This window comes from Dermacentor andersoni, chromosome 5 (assembly GCF_023375885.2).
Source record: "Dermacentor andersoni chromosome 5, qqDerAnde1_hic_scaffold, whole genome shotgun sequence".
In the NCBI taxonomy this organism is placed as follows: Eukaryota; Metazoa; Arthropoda; class Arachnida; order Ixodida; family Ixodidae; genus Dermacentor; species Dermacentor andersoni.
Window position 1 is genome coordinate 167,997,500 of NC_092818.1, and position 18,415 is coordinate 168,015,914.

At 45.0% G+C, this 18,415-nt stretch overlaps 1 protein-coding gene across 1 annotated transcript in view; it reads left to right on the forward strand.

Annotated features, from left to right (window-relative positions):
- The window catches only part of LOC126531601 (atrial natriuretic peptide receptor 1-like), a 199,702-nt gene extending 181,577 nt beyond the window's left edge, over positions 1-18,125 (forward strand). The window contains exons 19-22 of the mRNA XM_050179199.2: positions 96-270; positions 3,683-3,781; positions 5,792-5,883; positions 13,965-18,125. Coding sequence (XP_050035156.1) covers positions 96-270; positions 3,683-3,781; positions 5,792-5,883; positions 13,965-14,087 — 489 coding nt within the window. The 3' untranslated portion in view covers positions 14,088-18,125. The remainder of the gene's footprint in view (positions 1-95; positions 271-3,682; positions 3,782-5,791; positions 5,884-13,964) is intronic.
- The last annotated feature ends 290 nt before the right edge of the window (positions 18,126-18,415 follow it).

Below are 18,415 nucleotides of genomic sequence, written 5' to 3' on the forward strand. Positions count from 1 at the left end.
GTCAGATTACTCGACGCTTGTATTAGTTTCCTTTGTGTGTGTGCGTGTGCGGTTTCGTGCGTGGTTTCCTGACGCACCGCGCGCACTCGTCGCAGGTGGAGACCATCGGAGACGCCTACATGGTGGCCTCGGGCCTGCCCGTGCGCAACGGCATGCTGCACGCGCGCGAGATTGCGCGCATGTCGCTCGCCCTGCTGCGAACCGTGCGCTCCTTCAGCATCCGCCACCGGCCGCAGGAACAGCTTAAGCTGCGCATCGGCATTCACACAGGTGAGAGCGCCCTTCTACCTCTCTCTCTCTCTCCCTTCTCCGCTACAGGAACAGGCTTAGCAGCGGCTCCGCCAACATTCATTAGACGACGGCGCCCGCACTGTCCGCGCTTGGCACGATTCGGCGCTCACACATCCGAGCATTCCGCGACGCCCCTCAAATCGGATCTGCTGTGCTCGAGGTCGTAAAGGGGCGGCTCCTCTCCCTCGCGCGATTACGCGCGCCCGCTTTCGCGCGTGCGTACGAGCGAAAGGTCGCTTACTTCGCCCGAAGTAAGCGGCTTATTATATCCTGGTGTCGTCCCGCGCGAATAACTGAAAAGCAGGGGCACCTTTCCGCCGCGAAAGATTTTTGCCAAGAACGGGCGTGTAAGACATCAGTGATAATATTCAGTTCTAAAGGCAAAGAACACGTGGAACAGTGGTCCTGGTTTCAAGAATACTGTAACAACCAAAGCACGTAAACGAAGGTCGGGTTTGAACTTCAGCAAGCCTGGCTGAAGCTGTTGTCGTCAGACTCACTCAAACGCGCGAACAGAAACAAAAATGTAAGAATAGGAGAGCTCCCTATGTCGAGACGAAGGTACAGAGAAGGATGGAAGCATCGCGCTGGTGTTTTTAAAAGCTCTTCCCCGCTCGCAGCTGACGATGCACATTTAAGTCGATTCTTTCTCTACCCTTTACCGGTATACGCGTTGCGTTCAACTGCAAAACAGAAGATCTCGCATTGTCGCACGAATGCAGTACAATTATGCGTCCCCAATGCATTATCAAAGAGCGAGATCGCAGCGCCATGACTCCCAGAGAGCCTCGTGCACGACGATTTCATCCTTCTCACCGCAATGTCTGTCTCAGAACTCTGTACACATGTATTTTTCGTGCTTTGCAGCCGTAATCGAGATTCTCCGGTGACACTGAGTCCGCGAACATTTACATCGATGCGCGTAAAGGACTAGCCAGTCGCTTTGCTGTCATTTTATGCGCAGGTCGCTTTATTACCGGATGCTTGTTGCAATAAGGGCACGGGAACAAATGTTGCAGGCACGATCATGCACTTACAAGGGAATAAGTGAAAAAGAAAAGAAAACGACACTTTTCCGTTCTGTGCAGAAAACGAAAAACATTCAGTTTTCATTCACTTTCTTTCCCCACCTGTAACTTCCACAAACGAAGGTTCGCAGATTCTTCTTTGTTCCTTCGTTCCTAGTTTCGTCGAATCATAGCGCCGTTGACTGTCTGCATGGAATCATTTTCCGCAACACTTAGATTTCTCGGTAGCTATCACACGTGTCATCGCTCCCGCGCCTTTCAGACGTGTCCATTTGTGCGCGGCAACCTAACGCATGACAGCCGGAGATCCCGGGTCACTTGTCTTCCCTATCGACGTCTCTAGATTTTCTTCCTTGCTCTCTGCTGACGTTCGTCCTGCGCGAAGCCCTATAGCCTTCGTGCGTGCTGGCCCCTCTTACACTGGGCGCTGCGATTATAGAGCTTTGCTGCGCTGCTACGCCGGGAGTGCCAAGCTACGAGGCTTGAAAAAGAACGGAAGGAGAAGTGATGGACACATGAGAAGACAGAGACATGGTAAAAAACAAAGTAAGCGTGCGTGGTGCGGAAGACAGAAAAGAAATGGCAACAGGATACGGGGCTCTGCTTTCGCTTTTTCTTTTGTTCATCGCAGGCGAGACTGGGGCATCACTCCCACGGTGCACTGTTTACTCACGTACTAAGAGGAAAAATGTTTGCTCAGCTGCTGAGAAAAACAGCGTGAACCGATTTCTACGGTTGACGCATACGGCAGCCAGAAAAAACTGGAGCATTCAGGGAACGCGCGAGTTCTGCGAGTTCTCCAAATTCATAGAATGTTCGCGCAGAGAAACATAAAGAGCGACCAGCACTGCGTAAACCCCCTCCTGATGGCGTAGCGGAGATTTTTTGAGCGGCGAAATGCAGTTTAAGGCTTCGCATCATAGGTTTGCGGCGTTTTAGCGCGCCATTCGTGTTTGGTAAATAATTGTATGCTCCAAAACAATGATTTCATTATGAGGCATGCCGTAGGGGGGGGACTCAGGATTAATGTCGTCCACCTGGATTCCTTCAACGTACCCGCAGTGCACGGTACAGGGGCGTTCTTGCGATATTTCCTCCATCGAAATGCGGCCGCCATGGTCGAAATATGATCCCGCCAATTCGTGCTTAGCAACGCAATGCCGCAGCCGCTAAGCCACCAGGGCAGTTCACTTCACTTTTGCAAAGGAAGCTCTGCGAAGCACATCTATGTATGTGCAACGCATCAGAGAGCCTAGTGAATGTTGAAAAGTGCTGCTTTTATAGAAGTCACCGAAAATAAGCAATTGTACAATGCAAAACACGAACCTATAAGTGTCCAATAGAAACCATCGGTAACAAGTGGTGAGTTCTTGAAAGAAAGAACAGGAACAAAATAGGAACAATACGAGGTTGATGCTTTGACTTCTTCGACGGAAAGAAGCGCGACTATAATTATATATTCTGCTCCTTGTTTAATTGCCACTACGCTATTATCAGCGGCGGCCACAGTTTCATTAATATAGTTACTTTCTTCTCACATGTACGCCTCGCTTTCCGTAGAAATTAGCAGGACGATCTCTAGAAAGGCTACCACAGCCGATAGCCATGAGATCATAGTGAATACCAGATCTAATAGATATCACTCAAGGAAAGGCTAGTAAAAAAAGTTAAAAAAAATTGTAGGAAATAGCGAGCGGCGTCTGAAAGCGTTAAAAGAAAGACAACGAAGCCAAGTGTTTGTCCTCTATATGTGTTCCCTCGTCTTCGTTTGCGGTTTAGACTATTAAAGAACTAAAATAGCAGGCACTCACGACCGACGGAACCAGTGGTATCGAGCAAGAATACTACACACTTAAAACATTTTGAACTAATATAAATATACCATATATGCTATAGTATTAAAGGAGACGGTGTACCCATACTCTTTCATCCATATTTTTTGCATGACAAGACATGCGATATAAAAGCCATACCTTTATACGTTCCCCTTCATTTTGCCATACAGTTCCTTTCCTCACAATGTGTTTGCGCATGCCACAATAAGTGAGCAGTGTGATGCTATTGTTGTCATTCAAGTTCCGGCTAAAAGGTTGATTATAAAAGGTTAAACTAGATTTCGAGAGCTGCGGCCGAAGTATTTTTTTCATCTTATTATTATTGCAATGCATCCACCCCACTAACCCAGCGTGACGAATACAAACAGTATTTTGTGGCTCGTTGTCGCCTTAAGACTGCCGCGTGCTATAAGTGTGGGCACTTCCGCTCTCAACGTTCTTGGTGCTTACTACAAAAATTGCCGTCTTGCGTTCGAATGAGTGCCGCCACAGCCGTGATTTTCTGCCACCTCATATTCTAATTCTCAGGGCCTTGCGCTGCCGGAATCGTGGGTCTGAAGATGCCCAGGTACTGCCTCTTCGGAGACACGGTCAACACGGCATCCCGGATGGAATCCAACGGCCTACGTGAGCAACTCACCTCGTCCTAAATATACATTTCATTAGGAAGAAAAAAAAAAAACGCCCATGAAATTTGCACCCGCTGCTCTAAGCCTGTAACTTTCACAGAAATCAAACAATGGTGTAGACACTATATAGAACAGTGAACAGCGCGGACATGTGCGTACATTAGAGAACTACACTACAGCGCTGCATTCTGTTTTCGACTTAACGGTTTATGCTAATACCAAAGAATGCGGTCGGTGCATTGTGCACTGTAAAAATGTTTGCACTCCTTGGAACATATATTTTCCAAAATAATAATTCCCAGCTATATTGTTTGCGTTCCTTTTCTTGAAAACATTGCGCTTGCTTCTTTCCTGTTAAATGGATGTCCGGTCGATAACGCGCACGCTGTTCGTGACCTGGAAGTATACCGGGCACGCAGCGTGAAAGGAAGGGAATGCTCGCAAGAGAGATGAAAATTATTGATTAGAGACGCGTTCAGCGCCCAAAGGGTGTCAATTTAGAGTTCAGGTGATACGCTACGATTCACTGTACACAATAGTGCTTATGTGCCATTCAGCAGTGAAGAGAGAGAAAGAAGACAAAAGGACAGGTTAGGAAGTCAACGAGACGCGCGTCCGGTTTGCTACCCTACAATGGAGGAAGGGAGTTAGGGGATAAAACGAGGAAAATGAATGATAGAGCACTGAGGGTTGCCACTTCATCCGGAGGTGAAACATCGACACCACTGTTGGTCACTGAAGTCAGTAGAAGTTGGCTTCTGACCTCGAGGTATTGTTTCTTAGCATGGCTCTGTCAGTGCTCAAGACATGCTGACTTAGTTGTAAATTCTGTACTAGCAGATATTCATCACTTCCGCCAGAACGGCGGCTAATCGCACTAGCGTTCAAATTGTTATTTTCGTACTAAGTGTATCTCGGGCACTGTGGCTTAAAACTATATGGAACATAAATGTGTTGTGTTACAGAGTTCGAAGGTAAATATTTCGAAAGTGCTATTCTTTTATTTAAAGTGCCGAATTGCTTTAATGGTCGCAGGAGTGAACATGTGGGAAATGTGTAATTTTGTGAACATTGAAGAATTGTATCTCCCCTCCCCTGTACTGCCGAATGGCACGGTGGGTAAATAAATACTCTCACAATTCCTAGTAAGTGAGCACGCCTGAATTCATGTCCGTGATTGCAGCACGTGTCCTAACATATTATTAAATAGGAGTACCTGAATATTCGCTGATCAGGTATTACTGCACATTCAGTAGCACCTGCAACTATCAGTGTACTTCATTAAAACTTCTTTCTGGGCTAGTTGGTGCATACTTGATTTGCAAATTATAACAGTGCTAACACATGCATCGACAAAGGCACAAGGACGAGACACAAGCGCTTGCCTCTCGTCCTTGTTCCTTTGTGGATACATGTGTTAGGGCTGTTATAATTTTCAAATCAAGTATCAGTGCATAACTGAATGAAGGGATGTTAATATATCTGCTATATTTAAGATATCGGGCTCATTTTGTGTGTAGTAGGTGGCGCGCACAAACACACAAACACACACACGCACAGGCAATAAGGTAACCTTGTTTTTATCTATACTCCTCACTCCTAACTTGATATTTACACACAGCAACCTGAATATTATTCTTTCATTTTCTTTTTTGTTCCTCAAGAGTCTCAATTGTGCTTTCTTATTACAGCAGCATCTCCTTATATTTTATATCCCTTACCTTGATTCTTCTACTGTTTGTCAAGGGTTTATTGTGTATACGGTCACTAAGAAAAAGTTCAAACATTGCTTGATTGGTTAAGCTTCCGGTATTGGTGCTTCAAAAAAAAAAAGAGAAACCTAGCGGTAGCGCAAAGCCAGATAATTATTTTATTTTCATGATAGCTCCTCTGCATCTGCCTTGCATTTGGAAACTACGATAGTATCGGGACTACGGTATTGTTGGCCCATTGTGCACACGTGAATGTGTCCCTAGAGTTATATAACAGTTCCTCTTTTAATTTTCAGCACTCAAGATCCACGTCAGTCCAGCTACAAAGGAAGCCCTAGAAAGGTTCAAGACATTCCGCTTGGAGTTACGAGGCGACGTGGAACTTAAGGTTTGTTGTAATTCACATTACAACTTCATAGTGGCTCTAGAAAAAAAGTAATCTGTACAATTCAGGCACACGTCCTTGGTTGCGTTCAATAAGAAAAAAAAAAATGCTCACAATGTGGGTTATACTGAAGCACTGGATGACATATATCACAAAAACTGCCTGTGAGCACAAACGTACATGACCGGTAGCAATCAGTGAATCAGCGTTCCAATCGTGACGCTCACCGTAATTTCGAGCCCTTCCTTCGACAAAGCTCAATAGCCACGTTTACGCAGATGAGATCGTAGTACATCGTATTTCTAGCGCATCTTAACCACGTAAGCGGCCGTAATGAGCCAGGCAGGAAAATCACGCTAATGCGTCAGCAGAGGGTAGAGACAGCTACGTATATAGACTCACGGGGAGCATGTAAGCGCTGAAGTTTCCCATATATGGAGGTTTGATAGGTAAAGTGGCTGCAGGTGGTTGCCTCCACCACTAAATGATAAAATACACTGGCAGAATGCAAGCTTCAGCTTGTTTTGGAGGAAGGAAGATGCGTCTCATGTTGACACGGTTGTTTAGTATTACTGTGGTGGCTATATAGGAAACGTAATACGCTACTGTCGAGTTCCTGTATATGCAGCTGATTGTCGCTTGTTTGCTCCTTTCATGGTTAGATATGAGCGGGACAATGCCGCGGAAACGACTGATGGCATGGTTTTAGTGGGCACATTCGTGTGAGATATTGAGACTGCTCGCTAAGAGGCAGTGACAGGGAACGTATAGTGGAAACAGAGAGGCTGCTAGCAACATTTATTGATCGATGAAGTGTTTTCCGAATACGCATATCCTCTTCCAAGATATGTATCATTGGGTTTAGAGAGACGATCATGGGCGCAAAAATTCTTGCAGACCTTCATGGAACAAAGAAGCTTTAAAACCGAATAATGGTGTTTTGTTATTTTTTTGCAGGTGCAATTCAGCTCCTTACTGTACGCCACTTCCACGTTAAAGAACTGAATTAACCGAAAGGTGCCCAGGCTTAACTTTTCTTATGTGAAATTTGTGGACGCCAGTAGTCTTACAATAATAGTGCAAGGGAACTGTATGCTGTGGAACGTCATAAGTCACAGGAGCTGTTGCATAGTTGAAAACGTGCAAACAGCAAAACTGAAAAGAATCTGCTTCGGTACAAAACCGTTGCTTGAGTGCTACTTTGCCATGAATGTACACTCGTAATTTAAAATTAAATTATAAAGTTTTACGTGCCAAAACCACTTTCTGATTATGAGGCACGCCGTAGTGGAGGACTCCGGAAATTTCGACCACCTGGGGTTCTTTAACGTGCACCTAAATCTAAGTACACGGGTGTTTTCGCATTTCGCCCCCATCGACACTCGTAATTTTAAGACTTCTCATCGTATACCGTTAGAACTGACCACCATCATTTCTAGTTTCAACAAAATTAGTCAATTGTTGTTCATTTGTCGTGACAAAATAGTGGTGCAGGATGAAGCGCTGCTTCTTTTTAATCATCACTTGCACTGGTCCGGTTTCATAAAGGTTTGTGGCTGCTTTTTTATCCCCGGAAACTTCAGCATTCGACGCAGTGGCCAAAGGCTAGAATAGTTTATCGCAGCTCTGTAGGTAACCTGGTTCTTGGTGTTCTTGATAAAAAAAGATTACTAATATAATATATATTTAATCTTAATACATGATCTATTCCATATAAAGCAATGCTTCGAACTTGGAATAGCTGATAACATACACCAAAAAAGTGACCTCATCAGGACCACATTCCTAAGCTTGCTTTAGGACGAAATTACTTTCTTGAAATCGCTGTCGTGTTGTAACGACAATACGCGAGCAGTTGAGGGAAGCACGATGAACTCGCGTTGTTCGCCGTCATTTCTTCCATCCAGCGACAATAATAATGCGCGCAGTTTCATAAAATCAGCGCGAACGAACAACTATGTAACAGGCTTTAACGTAATAACTAATGCGGCTAATAATAAACAGCTAAGTAGTTTACGGCCTAATCAAATACGGACCACATGCAAGTTTTTCGGACATGCACACAGTCAGTAACAACTGAGGCTAACAAAAAAGGCTTGATGGTTTAAAGATATTTTTGAAGAAACGAACTTCTAACATCAATTTAGGCTCATTGTTCTCCATTTCTGGACCATGCAAAATAAATTTTGCTTGCTGCAGAATAAATTTTGTTTTTATATTTTGTAATACCACGTAGCTGAATCTTTGCAACAAAATACTATCTTTAGTACCATCGATAGGGTAGGACATACTCTAGGCGAAAGTAAGCATAGAGAGGTAAATGATACATGCCAAAGCAACCATCAGGTATTTTTTGTCAGAAACTTTCACCATGACGTCCCATAGCAGCGCTGATATGTCATCTGCGCTTTAGTTGAGCACAATTTTTCTAATGACAGTAGTCTATTTGAAGTGTTTCTAAGCACTGTAGCGGCTGCTAAATAAGTTATGTTAACATTTCCCTTGTCTTTTCGGTACAACTGTCGACAATCTGATAACGCGAACATACATGCCCTGGATATTGACGGCACCAACGACAGGCGATAGCAATGGAATGGAATCACATACTGTAATCGCAATATGACATTCGTATTTTTGGAAGAAAAAGGAATGAGCTTGCGTCTCTTAATGGTCAGGAGCACAACCAATTATTCAACTGTTCCAAAACTGGCGTGGCGAGTCGCTCATTTCTGAACACGCCGGTAGCAAGGACACCGATCCGTTCCCGCTGTTTATTTGCAAGGGTGGTTCGGTGCGGACCGCTAGCTCGCACGAACAAAGCCTTCGTAAGCTTCGTGTATTGTCCGGCACAGAACTTCTCGGACCCTGAGATGGCGGACCGATTTGCGTCGCTGCGTCACCTGGCAGCCCGGTACTCTGTGTTCGAGGCCGCGCTTTGTCTGCCCTCTCATGCTCGTAGCGATCGCCGCACTTCAACCTTAGCGCAGTGCTTTGCCTGACTTTAGTCGGCGAGTGAAAAAAAAGAAGAAAGAAAACTATGATATCTACCCCTATGCGCGCGAATAACAGCGAGCTTATCAGCAGACGACCATATTCGGCGCAATCCGCTCTAGCTGGTCTCTCGCCCTGCCGCGACAATGCATGTCAGATGTATGTACTATCAGCGTCAAATGAAAGTTGAACAGCGGAGCGCGTGGCCCAAGCATAAGTGAAGACATAGTGTGCGCCGTCCAGTCATCACCATTGACAGGCGCGCACATCCGGTTTGGCGGCACTGCGCGATCCCCATCTAGTGAGATAAGTTCGCTTCGGTTCTGGTTCTTACATTTGAAAGGGAGAAAATAAAAAATAAGAATGAAGCTAGAATATTGCAGCTTACGGCGAGTTTTGTCGCACAGATTGCCGAAACCACAAGTGCTCTCGGCGAGAACAGCGGTGCGCGTGGTGCAGTTTGCACCGTCATCGTAAGGTAGATTTGCCCGCGTGGCGCGGGCGATGACGATGCAAACTGCACCACGCGCACCGCTGTTCTTGCCGAGAGCACTTGTGGTTTCGGCAATCTGTGCGACAAAACTCGCCGTAAGCTGCAATATTCTAGCTTCATTCTTATTTTTTATTTTCTCCCTTTCAAATGTAAGAACCAGAACCGAAGCGAAATTATCTCACTAGATGGGGATCGCGCAGTGCGGCGAAACCGGATGTGCGCGCCTGTCAATGGTGATGACTGGACGGCGCGCACTATATCTTCACTTATGCTTGGGCCACGCACCTCCGCTGTTCACCTTTCACTTGACGCTGATATTACGCCGCGAACGCTACTGGTCTAACCGCCGGTCCTGGGAGTGCAAAACTAACGCGTTTAGCGCAGTCTTAAGGTGTAACGTTACGGTTGCCGGCTGATGCTGCTGCGCAGTGCGGCCGAAATCACAGTGTTAGACCAGAGCGCCGACTCGTCTTTGCGGTTGGAATCAAGTTCAATTCACACGGTCGCGAAGGCGAGCTTGAAATGCGGTTCCAAACCGATAAGCAGCCACGTCAATTATGATGGTTCGATTGAAGCTCGACTTCATCTTGTTGGGCAAAACAGTAGTTGGTGAAAATTATACATCCAATACATCACCAACGAAAACATTACAAAAAATATGGACAGTGCCATTAGAATAGGCAAATGTTAATCCAAAAGCTGTTCGCTTCCATCCACGAATAGTTATGAGTGCGAAGCAGTGCAGGCTTTCTGAAGTTTGCTCATGGTGATGCGTGCTGTGATATACCGAGATTGTATTACCGTAATTAACACTGTAATGTCGCCAGAACTCTGATATAGGTTGCCTATAAAAGTAACGGCTATATATGTAGTATCAACCTTATAAGATTTAATCACTAACTTTTTTAAAACTACCTTTTCATTAAATAGTTTGTTTCAGCTATGTCTTCAGTACCAGAGAAAAACTACAGGCGGCACTCGTGCTGTGTTAATGAAGATTAAAAGCGTGCTGTGATATACCGAGATTGTATTACCGTAATTAACACTGTAATGTCGCCAGAACTCTGATATAGGTTGCCTATAAAAGTAACGGCTATATATGTAGTATCAACCTTATAAGATTTAATCACTAACTTTTTTAAAACTACCTTTTCATTAAATAGTTTGTTTCAGCTATGTCTTCAGTACCAGAGAAAAACTACAGGCGGCACTCGTGCTGTGTTAATGAAGATTAAAAGAATAAAGTATTATTTTGGCGAATTATTTCAATGTAATGTTGATTTCATCTCAACACCAAAATAACAGTTGTATGTTGGTTCTAAGGACACATGTATATTGCACTTGTTTCAAAATCTAGGTGAACCCATTGATCTAATTCGTGCAAAACGCTCAAGGCTCAGCAGCGCAATGCGTGTCGTTATAGACTGAGGGATATAAATATAGATGGGTGCATTTAGGTTAGATTGTGACGTGATGCTGTGGCGAATACAGCGAATATTCTCACTTTATTATGCTTTATTTGTGCGTTTGTGTGCTCTCTGTGTGCGATGTGATGTGAGCTGGCGGGGTAGACGACTTGGCGAAACAAGCCTCGAAAGGCAGACGTAGATTTTTTTTTTTTTCGCCGCAAAGTTGGCCCCACGAAATGCTGATGGCGCTGCCGTGCCTCCACCCCAGTTGAAAAACACAACAGGAAATTTTCACAGTCTGTCGTATTTTGGGACGTTGTTTCTGTAGTTCTGTTGCCTGTAGTTCTGTTGTCTGTAGTTCTGTTGTTTGTAGTGTGACGTCCTGTAGTAGAAAGTTCTGTAGTTCTTGATCAATATTTAATTAAATATTGACAGAGACCTCATTAAGGCTATGCAAATTTGTTAGTACAAAAAAAGAAAAATATAAAAGTAAAAAAATGAAAAAAAGAACATCCCCGCCTAGGATTCGAACTTGCGACCTCACGATTCCGAGCCCGGCATCTTACCACTACACCACTCCTGACATGCTTTTCAAGTGTACATTTTGGCCATGTCAATAGTACGACGTGCTGATGCGCTGATGTTTACATTTGCATTTTAAGAGCCAAGATCCGCTATCCACCGCGTCAAGTGCCGCATCTCTAGAAGAGCAAGAGTGTTCGTACCATCGACAGGTACATCGTGGAGTGCTAGAACATCGATATTGTTGTACGATATCCATATTAAATAAGAAATTCAGAAATAGACAATGTTGACTTTTAGGGTTATTACTGCTAGTTTCGACAGTTGTCTCTCGTTCTTTACACTTTTGAGCGCGCATATAATTCGTGTGTTCAATGCAAAATAGCTACATAAACATTCGTGGATGAGAGTTCTTTCTGACAGCATACTGGCTTCTCACGGCAGCACTGTACCAGATTAATGAGACCCGAGCGAGACAGCTTTTCACGCAACTTTGTGGAACAACCCAAATCTTCTTTTCCGCTTCGCATAAGCTTGTGAAATATTCCTGGGAAATTAACTAATGTGCCAGTGTAACAGGACATGTAAGTCCACAGGCCTGTGTGCGAGATCTTACCAAAAAAAAAAATGAAACGGATACGCAGCCACTCCCGCAGATGGTATGATTTTGATCAGCGGCCGATCTTGAGGAGGCCGGTAAGGCGTTGCTGGTGCCGCGTCGTCACGGCACAATTATAACTATTCGCCACGTCGACTTTAATACCGGTGTTGGTGGCATCAGCATTGCCGGCTTCAGAGAAGCGCGATTGAATACCGCGCAAGAGAAAAGTACAGTGTACACCACCGATGCGAAACTAACATACAATTTTAAAGGGCCGCGACGGAAAGCGCTTCTGTTGCGACTTCGGAACTCTTGGCCGTCGCGACCGAATGTTTCTGCTGCGACGTCAGAATTGGTGTCGTAACGTCGGAGTCGCTGTCAGGATATAAAGCTGTTGTTCCGACTTCAGAACTCTTTTTGTCGCGACAGAACGTTTCTGTTGCGACTTCATAACTATTGGCCTTCGCGACAGAATGCTTCTGTTGCGACATCAGAATTTCTGTCGTAACGTCAGAAATGTCACTCAATTAAGAGATGTCAAGAACTTCTGTCGTACAACAGAATTTCTGTAGTTGCGACAGGAATTCCTCTTGTCATTTTCAACTGGGCACTACAGAAGCTTGTCGCATCGCACAATTTCAGTGCACTTCTGTTGTCATCATTGGGTACATGTTCCGACGATAGGTTTCCGTTGTGGAACAGTTCTCTGTAGTACAACAGAAGTTTGTCCATTACTTCAGGAACACTTCTGTTATGACAACTGGGGGCCTGTTGCAATGATAGGTTTCTGTCGTACAACATTTTTCTGTAGTACAACAGAAGTTGGTCGCATTACTTCAGGAACACTTCTGTTGTGACAATTGGGGGCCTGTTGCCACAATAGGTTTCTGTAGTATTTCAACAGCTCTCTGTAGCACTACAGAAGTTTTTCGAGTTACTTCAGGAACATTTCTGTTGGGACAACAGGGTGCCTGTAGTGATGACAAATTTTCTGTAGTACTACAAAAATCTGTTGTAGAGCTTCAGCTTTCTGTTGTAACAACAGACATACGACAGACTGTACTTCTGTAGTCACAACAAGAAATGTCTGTTGTACATCAGAAAAGTCTGTCGCTCTATCAGGAATCTGTAGTTACTACAGAAAAATCCTGTTGTACAACAGAAATTTCTGTAGTACTGAACACAACCTCTGTTGTCATTTTCAACTGGGACGAGGCGCCATTGCAGGACGCATGGGCTTTTATGGCAGCTTCGCTGCCATATGTGTACACAACTTAGTCATATGCAACGTATGGCAACATATGGTACTTTGAAGTTTAGCATTCGCATCTACCAGAAGCCGTGCAGTGCACATCTCGCACTTCCCCGCAATATCGGCAACGCCGCACGCTTCCAAGCGCGGCAGTGAGCATGCATGTGACGCGTTTTCGCAGCTGCACATAACGAGTAAAGAGCACAGTTTCATGACCCGTGCGTCACGCTATACCCGCCACATTTAGCGATATCTCATTAGTTAATCTGGCAGAGCAGTACCGCTTTGCGCGTAATACTTGCTTTTGACCTTTTGCTGCCCGATTTCTCCGTACAGTGGGACAGAAATATGGCACTAACAGCATACTAACAGCTGGCCAGGAAATTAACAGTGGTATAAAGGCGCAATGAAAACAACAGGCGAGCGAAGAAAAAGAGACGATTAAAAGCTAGACACCCCGCGTAGCCGCAAAATTAGTTGAACCTGTCGAGTGCATCACACGCTAGCGGAGCCGGGGCTCCTATTTGTCTCCAATAGAGCTTACGCGGTCCCAAAATTTCTGTCCCCGATAGTATACGAACAAGTAAGTCTCCCCACTAAGGGAAACAATAAATCAGTGACCATGGTCAAGCGGGAAAATATCTAATATGAACGGCAGGGAATAGCCAGGTGGCTAATGCCTGCTTCACGTCGACAAAGAAGTTGTAATTTCCTTTCCATAGGCTTCTCAAGTGCAATGCCCAAATTTACGGGGCCGCGCTTTGCGTGTGCTATGCCAGCGAAATCACACATCTTTTTAAAAAATGTTTTGCGCAGGGCAAAGGGACGATGACCACTTACTGGCTTGTGGAAGAAATCGAAGACGGCGTTGTCACGACGGCCACGGCGATGGCGACGGCGGAGACCCCCGGCGAACACCCGAAAGAAACCAAAGTCTGACATGACCGCCCGTAGGCGTTGTCATAGGATAACCCATCTCCGTAGCTCACCGTTACCCACGTTCGGGTCTCGGACTATGCACGATAACGTCGGGGAACCACTAAGCAACGCGTAGACCAACTTGCGCTGCACAACACGACGTGGAATGTGCACCTGACTCCCACGTGGAGACGAGAACTGCGATGGCACGACCCACGGAACACGGCGGCAATGCTCATCCCACTGCCACATCTAAGCAGCCACCACCGGGAAATAGCCGCTTATCTCAAGAACAAAAGATGAACAAGATACGAGGCCCGTGTGCGCGGAGCCCCGTCCTCACGGCAGACTCGCGGAGCTGGCCACCATCATCCGGGTGTTTCAGTGACTCGGCGCTCCGAGCTTCTAGCAAGGTTGCTTTGTGCAGTGTCATCGCACGAAACATTCGCGAGCCAGGCAGCTCGCAGTTCAGCAACAAGGGACGTATCGAGCAAGGGACGTCGCCGAGATGCGGTGGTGCACTGCGGGACGGTGGCAGAACCATTTGTTCTATCACTCAACAGCATTTTCAAGAAGGTGCCGAGAAGTGTGTTTAGAGGGTGGCCTAGAGGTGGTATCCATTACCGCATTGGTGCGACTTCAGAGTTAGAAAAATTTGCACCCCTGCATTCGTTAGCACATATAATTCAGCAAGAGCAATGGTGAAAGGAATGATTTTATTGCTGCTTCCAGGTGCTAGTTGCCTATGCTGTAAAAATGCATTGTCCGCTGTGAGCACTAACACAGCGGACAATTTTAGTGCTAATTTCCGCTAAGTTTGATGAAAATGCCGGTAACACTTGACACACCCAAGCTGTACTTTATGGCACTGCACTCTAGCGAGAAATCCTCTCGAGAGCGATGTGCAGTCGAATGAGCCGCAGTAGTTTATCGCGTACTGACCATTTTTATCACGCTCTCGAGTGCTTACGCCGAATAATGTACGGTGGTTCACCTAGTCCTTCAATTTCGCTTCATTTTGGGCTCGTTCCTCGAAAAACGCATTTGTTCCCTAAGGCGGGGAAAAAGGCATGGAAACTACATTGGATATCGTTCTTATTAAAAATGGAGCGCGATTATTTGGAAACGTATAAAACTGCGACCACAGGTATCGCAAGAAATTTGTAAATGACTGCGTATATTAGCTGTGTAAGAACTTATTACACCATTTAGATGAAGGTGTGTTGCCGAATCGACGCACCCAAAAAAGAATTGGTGGTCGATGTATGTTAGACTTCACGTGGTGAGAGGGGTAGAGAGATATGAAAGACAAGGGAAGGTAAACAGACGAACATTTCTGGTTTTCTGCACTGAACAGTGGATTGGGAAAACATCGATGAGGAAGAAGGGAGTAGAGAGAAAGAAAGAAATTGGAAAGTATGTAGGTGTTCTGTGAGTTCGATGGATCACAAAACACAAAATAATACTTTCAAGGTCGTTTGATGGTATATCCAGGAATTGCGTTGTAGGATTTTCTTTTGCGACAGTGGTCATTCGTCAAACTTTTCTGAGTACAACGGTAAGTGTCCCTACGCACCATACTGCGGACACTGACGCATAATATGGCTGATGGCTTCCTCTTCACCGCAACGGTAAGAGTCATTAGTGTCACGGGAAAGAGTGTAGCTTTCCTGTGCAGGCCAGCAACACTCTTTCTGGTGTTCACGTAGGGGGTTCCTTTATTGTTAACGAAAACTGGTTTGGAGTTAATTCGAATGACGGAACGTGTGCTTCCACAAATCGTGTCTGGCGTCAAGCCAAACGCATTCTTTTTTGCCACAGGTGCAAGCCATTGTAGTATAATTGAAAAGAAATTCTCTAAACTTTCGATTTGTAAAGGAAAGAAAAACGAATGAAATTATTTATATCTCTTGGAATGTATAGGCCTGATGACATTGGAGAATGTAGAGTGGAATGCGCTATTGCACATGTTAGTGCGGGCGCTTGAGTGGTGGCATGATACGGTTGGCTGATTATATCCTGCTGCTATGTATAATGCGCGCTGGTGACCCGCCACCACCCGACTATATTTTTGTACTAAAGGTGACACATCCGCGAATGTTCTATGGCACCTGACTAAGTTACCGCAAGAAGCTGTGTAGGTGGTCGCTAGAAAAAAAAATAGCAAACCTCTTCAGCGAAACGCTGCTGACGGCTTAAGTACTGTAAATTTATCGGTCCTAGGAGTCATGCATGTTGCGATCTCCACTGTGAACAAACTTGAGCACAAAGTGATATTGAGCCCTTCTTTCAATAGGATGGTTTAAAAAGCACCTTTTATGTCATCCCCAATGACAGTTCATAGATTTATTATTGTCAAACAAGTGGCTTAGGGAAGAGAATCCTGTCTTTTGAAACCACATTTAATACTTTGTTGTGTTTATTAAATGTCCATTAAATTTGCAGCCGGCGTGCATGAATGTGTCACAGTGTATGGGAGTGATGCAAATGTTTTCCCGAAACCTAATTAGGCTTTAGGCTTGCATGAAACTTTCAGAGTGTTACTATGGACCTTTTTATAAGGTAAAATAAAATATGTCATCACACTAAAAATGCGAACGACCAAAATGTTCTGCCGAAATTAGTTATAGCAGGGAATTCTTACACGCGGTTCTATAAGCTGACGAGACTTCAATTCAGTCCTGGAAACTTTGGCTCACACCGTATTTGCACGTAAAGAAGGCAGCCACGAATATAACGTAAGGGTGCACTTTCCGTCTCTCCGAAAAATGAAAAATATGTGTTATGATTATAGGTGTCACGAACATGAATATGACGCGAGGCGCGTTCTCAGGCGGGAAATTTCTAAAAACAGACTTGATCCAAGGATTTTAAACAAAAAAAGTGATTAACCGCAGCTGGGTGATACCAACGACATACGGTTTGCCATCATGTGGCTCTCCTCAATATATTATTATAACCAGCGTAATTAGTTGATTGATATCAATTATTCAACATTCTTAATATTCACTTTAGGGCCAAGTGCGTTTGGTGACATTGTTGAGGGGGTTGAGAAATGACCGATCCAATTTTTTGTGGTAACGTACAGTCGCGGACAGAATAAAATGGACCACGGGATCTCCGAAAACGTTCAATTCCCGAGCAGCCTGTAGCAGTAACCAGTAAAACTGCCCACGACAACGTTGTTAGCATATTCTAGTCGAGGTCCAAAATGCAAATACCAGATTGCGTTGTGAGGTTGCGGAGATATTCAGCTTTTTCTTAGATTTCATAGTCCGTAATATTCTGTCCGCGACTGTACATGCTGCGTGGCGATTTCCTGTTTTTTTTTTTCAGCGTTTAATACAAAGCCCACGAAATATGAGATAAAACCAGGTGAGTGCGCGCATGAGCTATCATATTGCAGCGCTCTTAACCGTGGTTCGAGCCTATCGCTTATCAGGGATGACGGCGCACATTTCCATGCTTCACCGTCAAGCATGCTGACGCACTGTTACGCCCATGCCTGCAGCCGCGGCCGCTCACTTCGCCACGGTCTGCGCGCGCTGTTCTTTCGCTCGAAGCACGGTTGGGAGCGCTGCAATACGATAGCGCGTTAGCGCAGTCAAGGGGCGCTATTTCATATTTCGCGGGCTTTTTTTAAACGCCGAAAAATATCAACACGCAGCGTGTAAGTTGCCGCCAAAAAATTGGATTGGTAGTTTCTGAATCTCCTCTACAAACTAACGGAATGCACTTGGCTCTAAATTGAGTATTAAATATTTTCCATAATTATTCTAAATAAGTAGTTAAGCGGAACATAATATATACTCTAGGGAGCGTCGCCTGACGGCAAACCATATACCATTGGTTTCATTCAGCTGCGGCTAACCCCCTTTTTAAAATCCTTGAATTAAGACACGTGAGTACTCTGGACTAATGCGGACGTCTATTCTTTTTCCCCGTAACCCGAGTGTTTTCTAAAATTTGGCGGCACAAGTAATTGTTAAGCACTTTAGTTTTCACGATCGTGTCCGGGGTGTTTAATTTGTTCAAAATAAACGTGCAAATCACTTCTTCCTTGTATTTGCATTCATAGTAGTGGCCTGCCAGCAGGTCCGTATATTAGCACAGGGTGAGTTTAAAATGACTGGAAGAATTTATGGGGTACTCAAGCATTACTATCACAATTTATCGCATCCTTATCGATGCGAAAGCCTCAAATGCCTCATTGAGCGAAAAAGGTGGCGTGCCGCGTCTGTAGCAGCGAAACGCCACCTAAATTGCCGTTGCACCCGCCGTGGTTGCTCAGTGGCTATGGTGTTGGGCTGCTGAGCACGAGGTCGCGGGACCGGATCCCGGCCACGGCG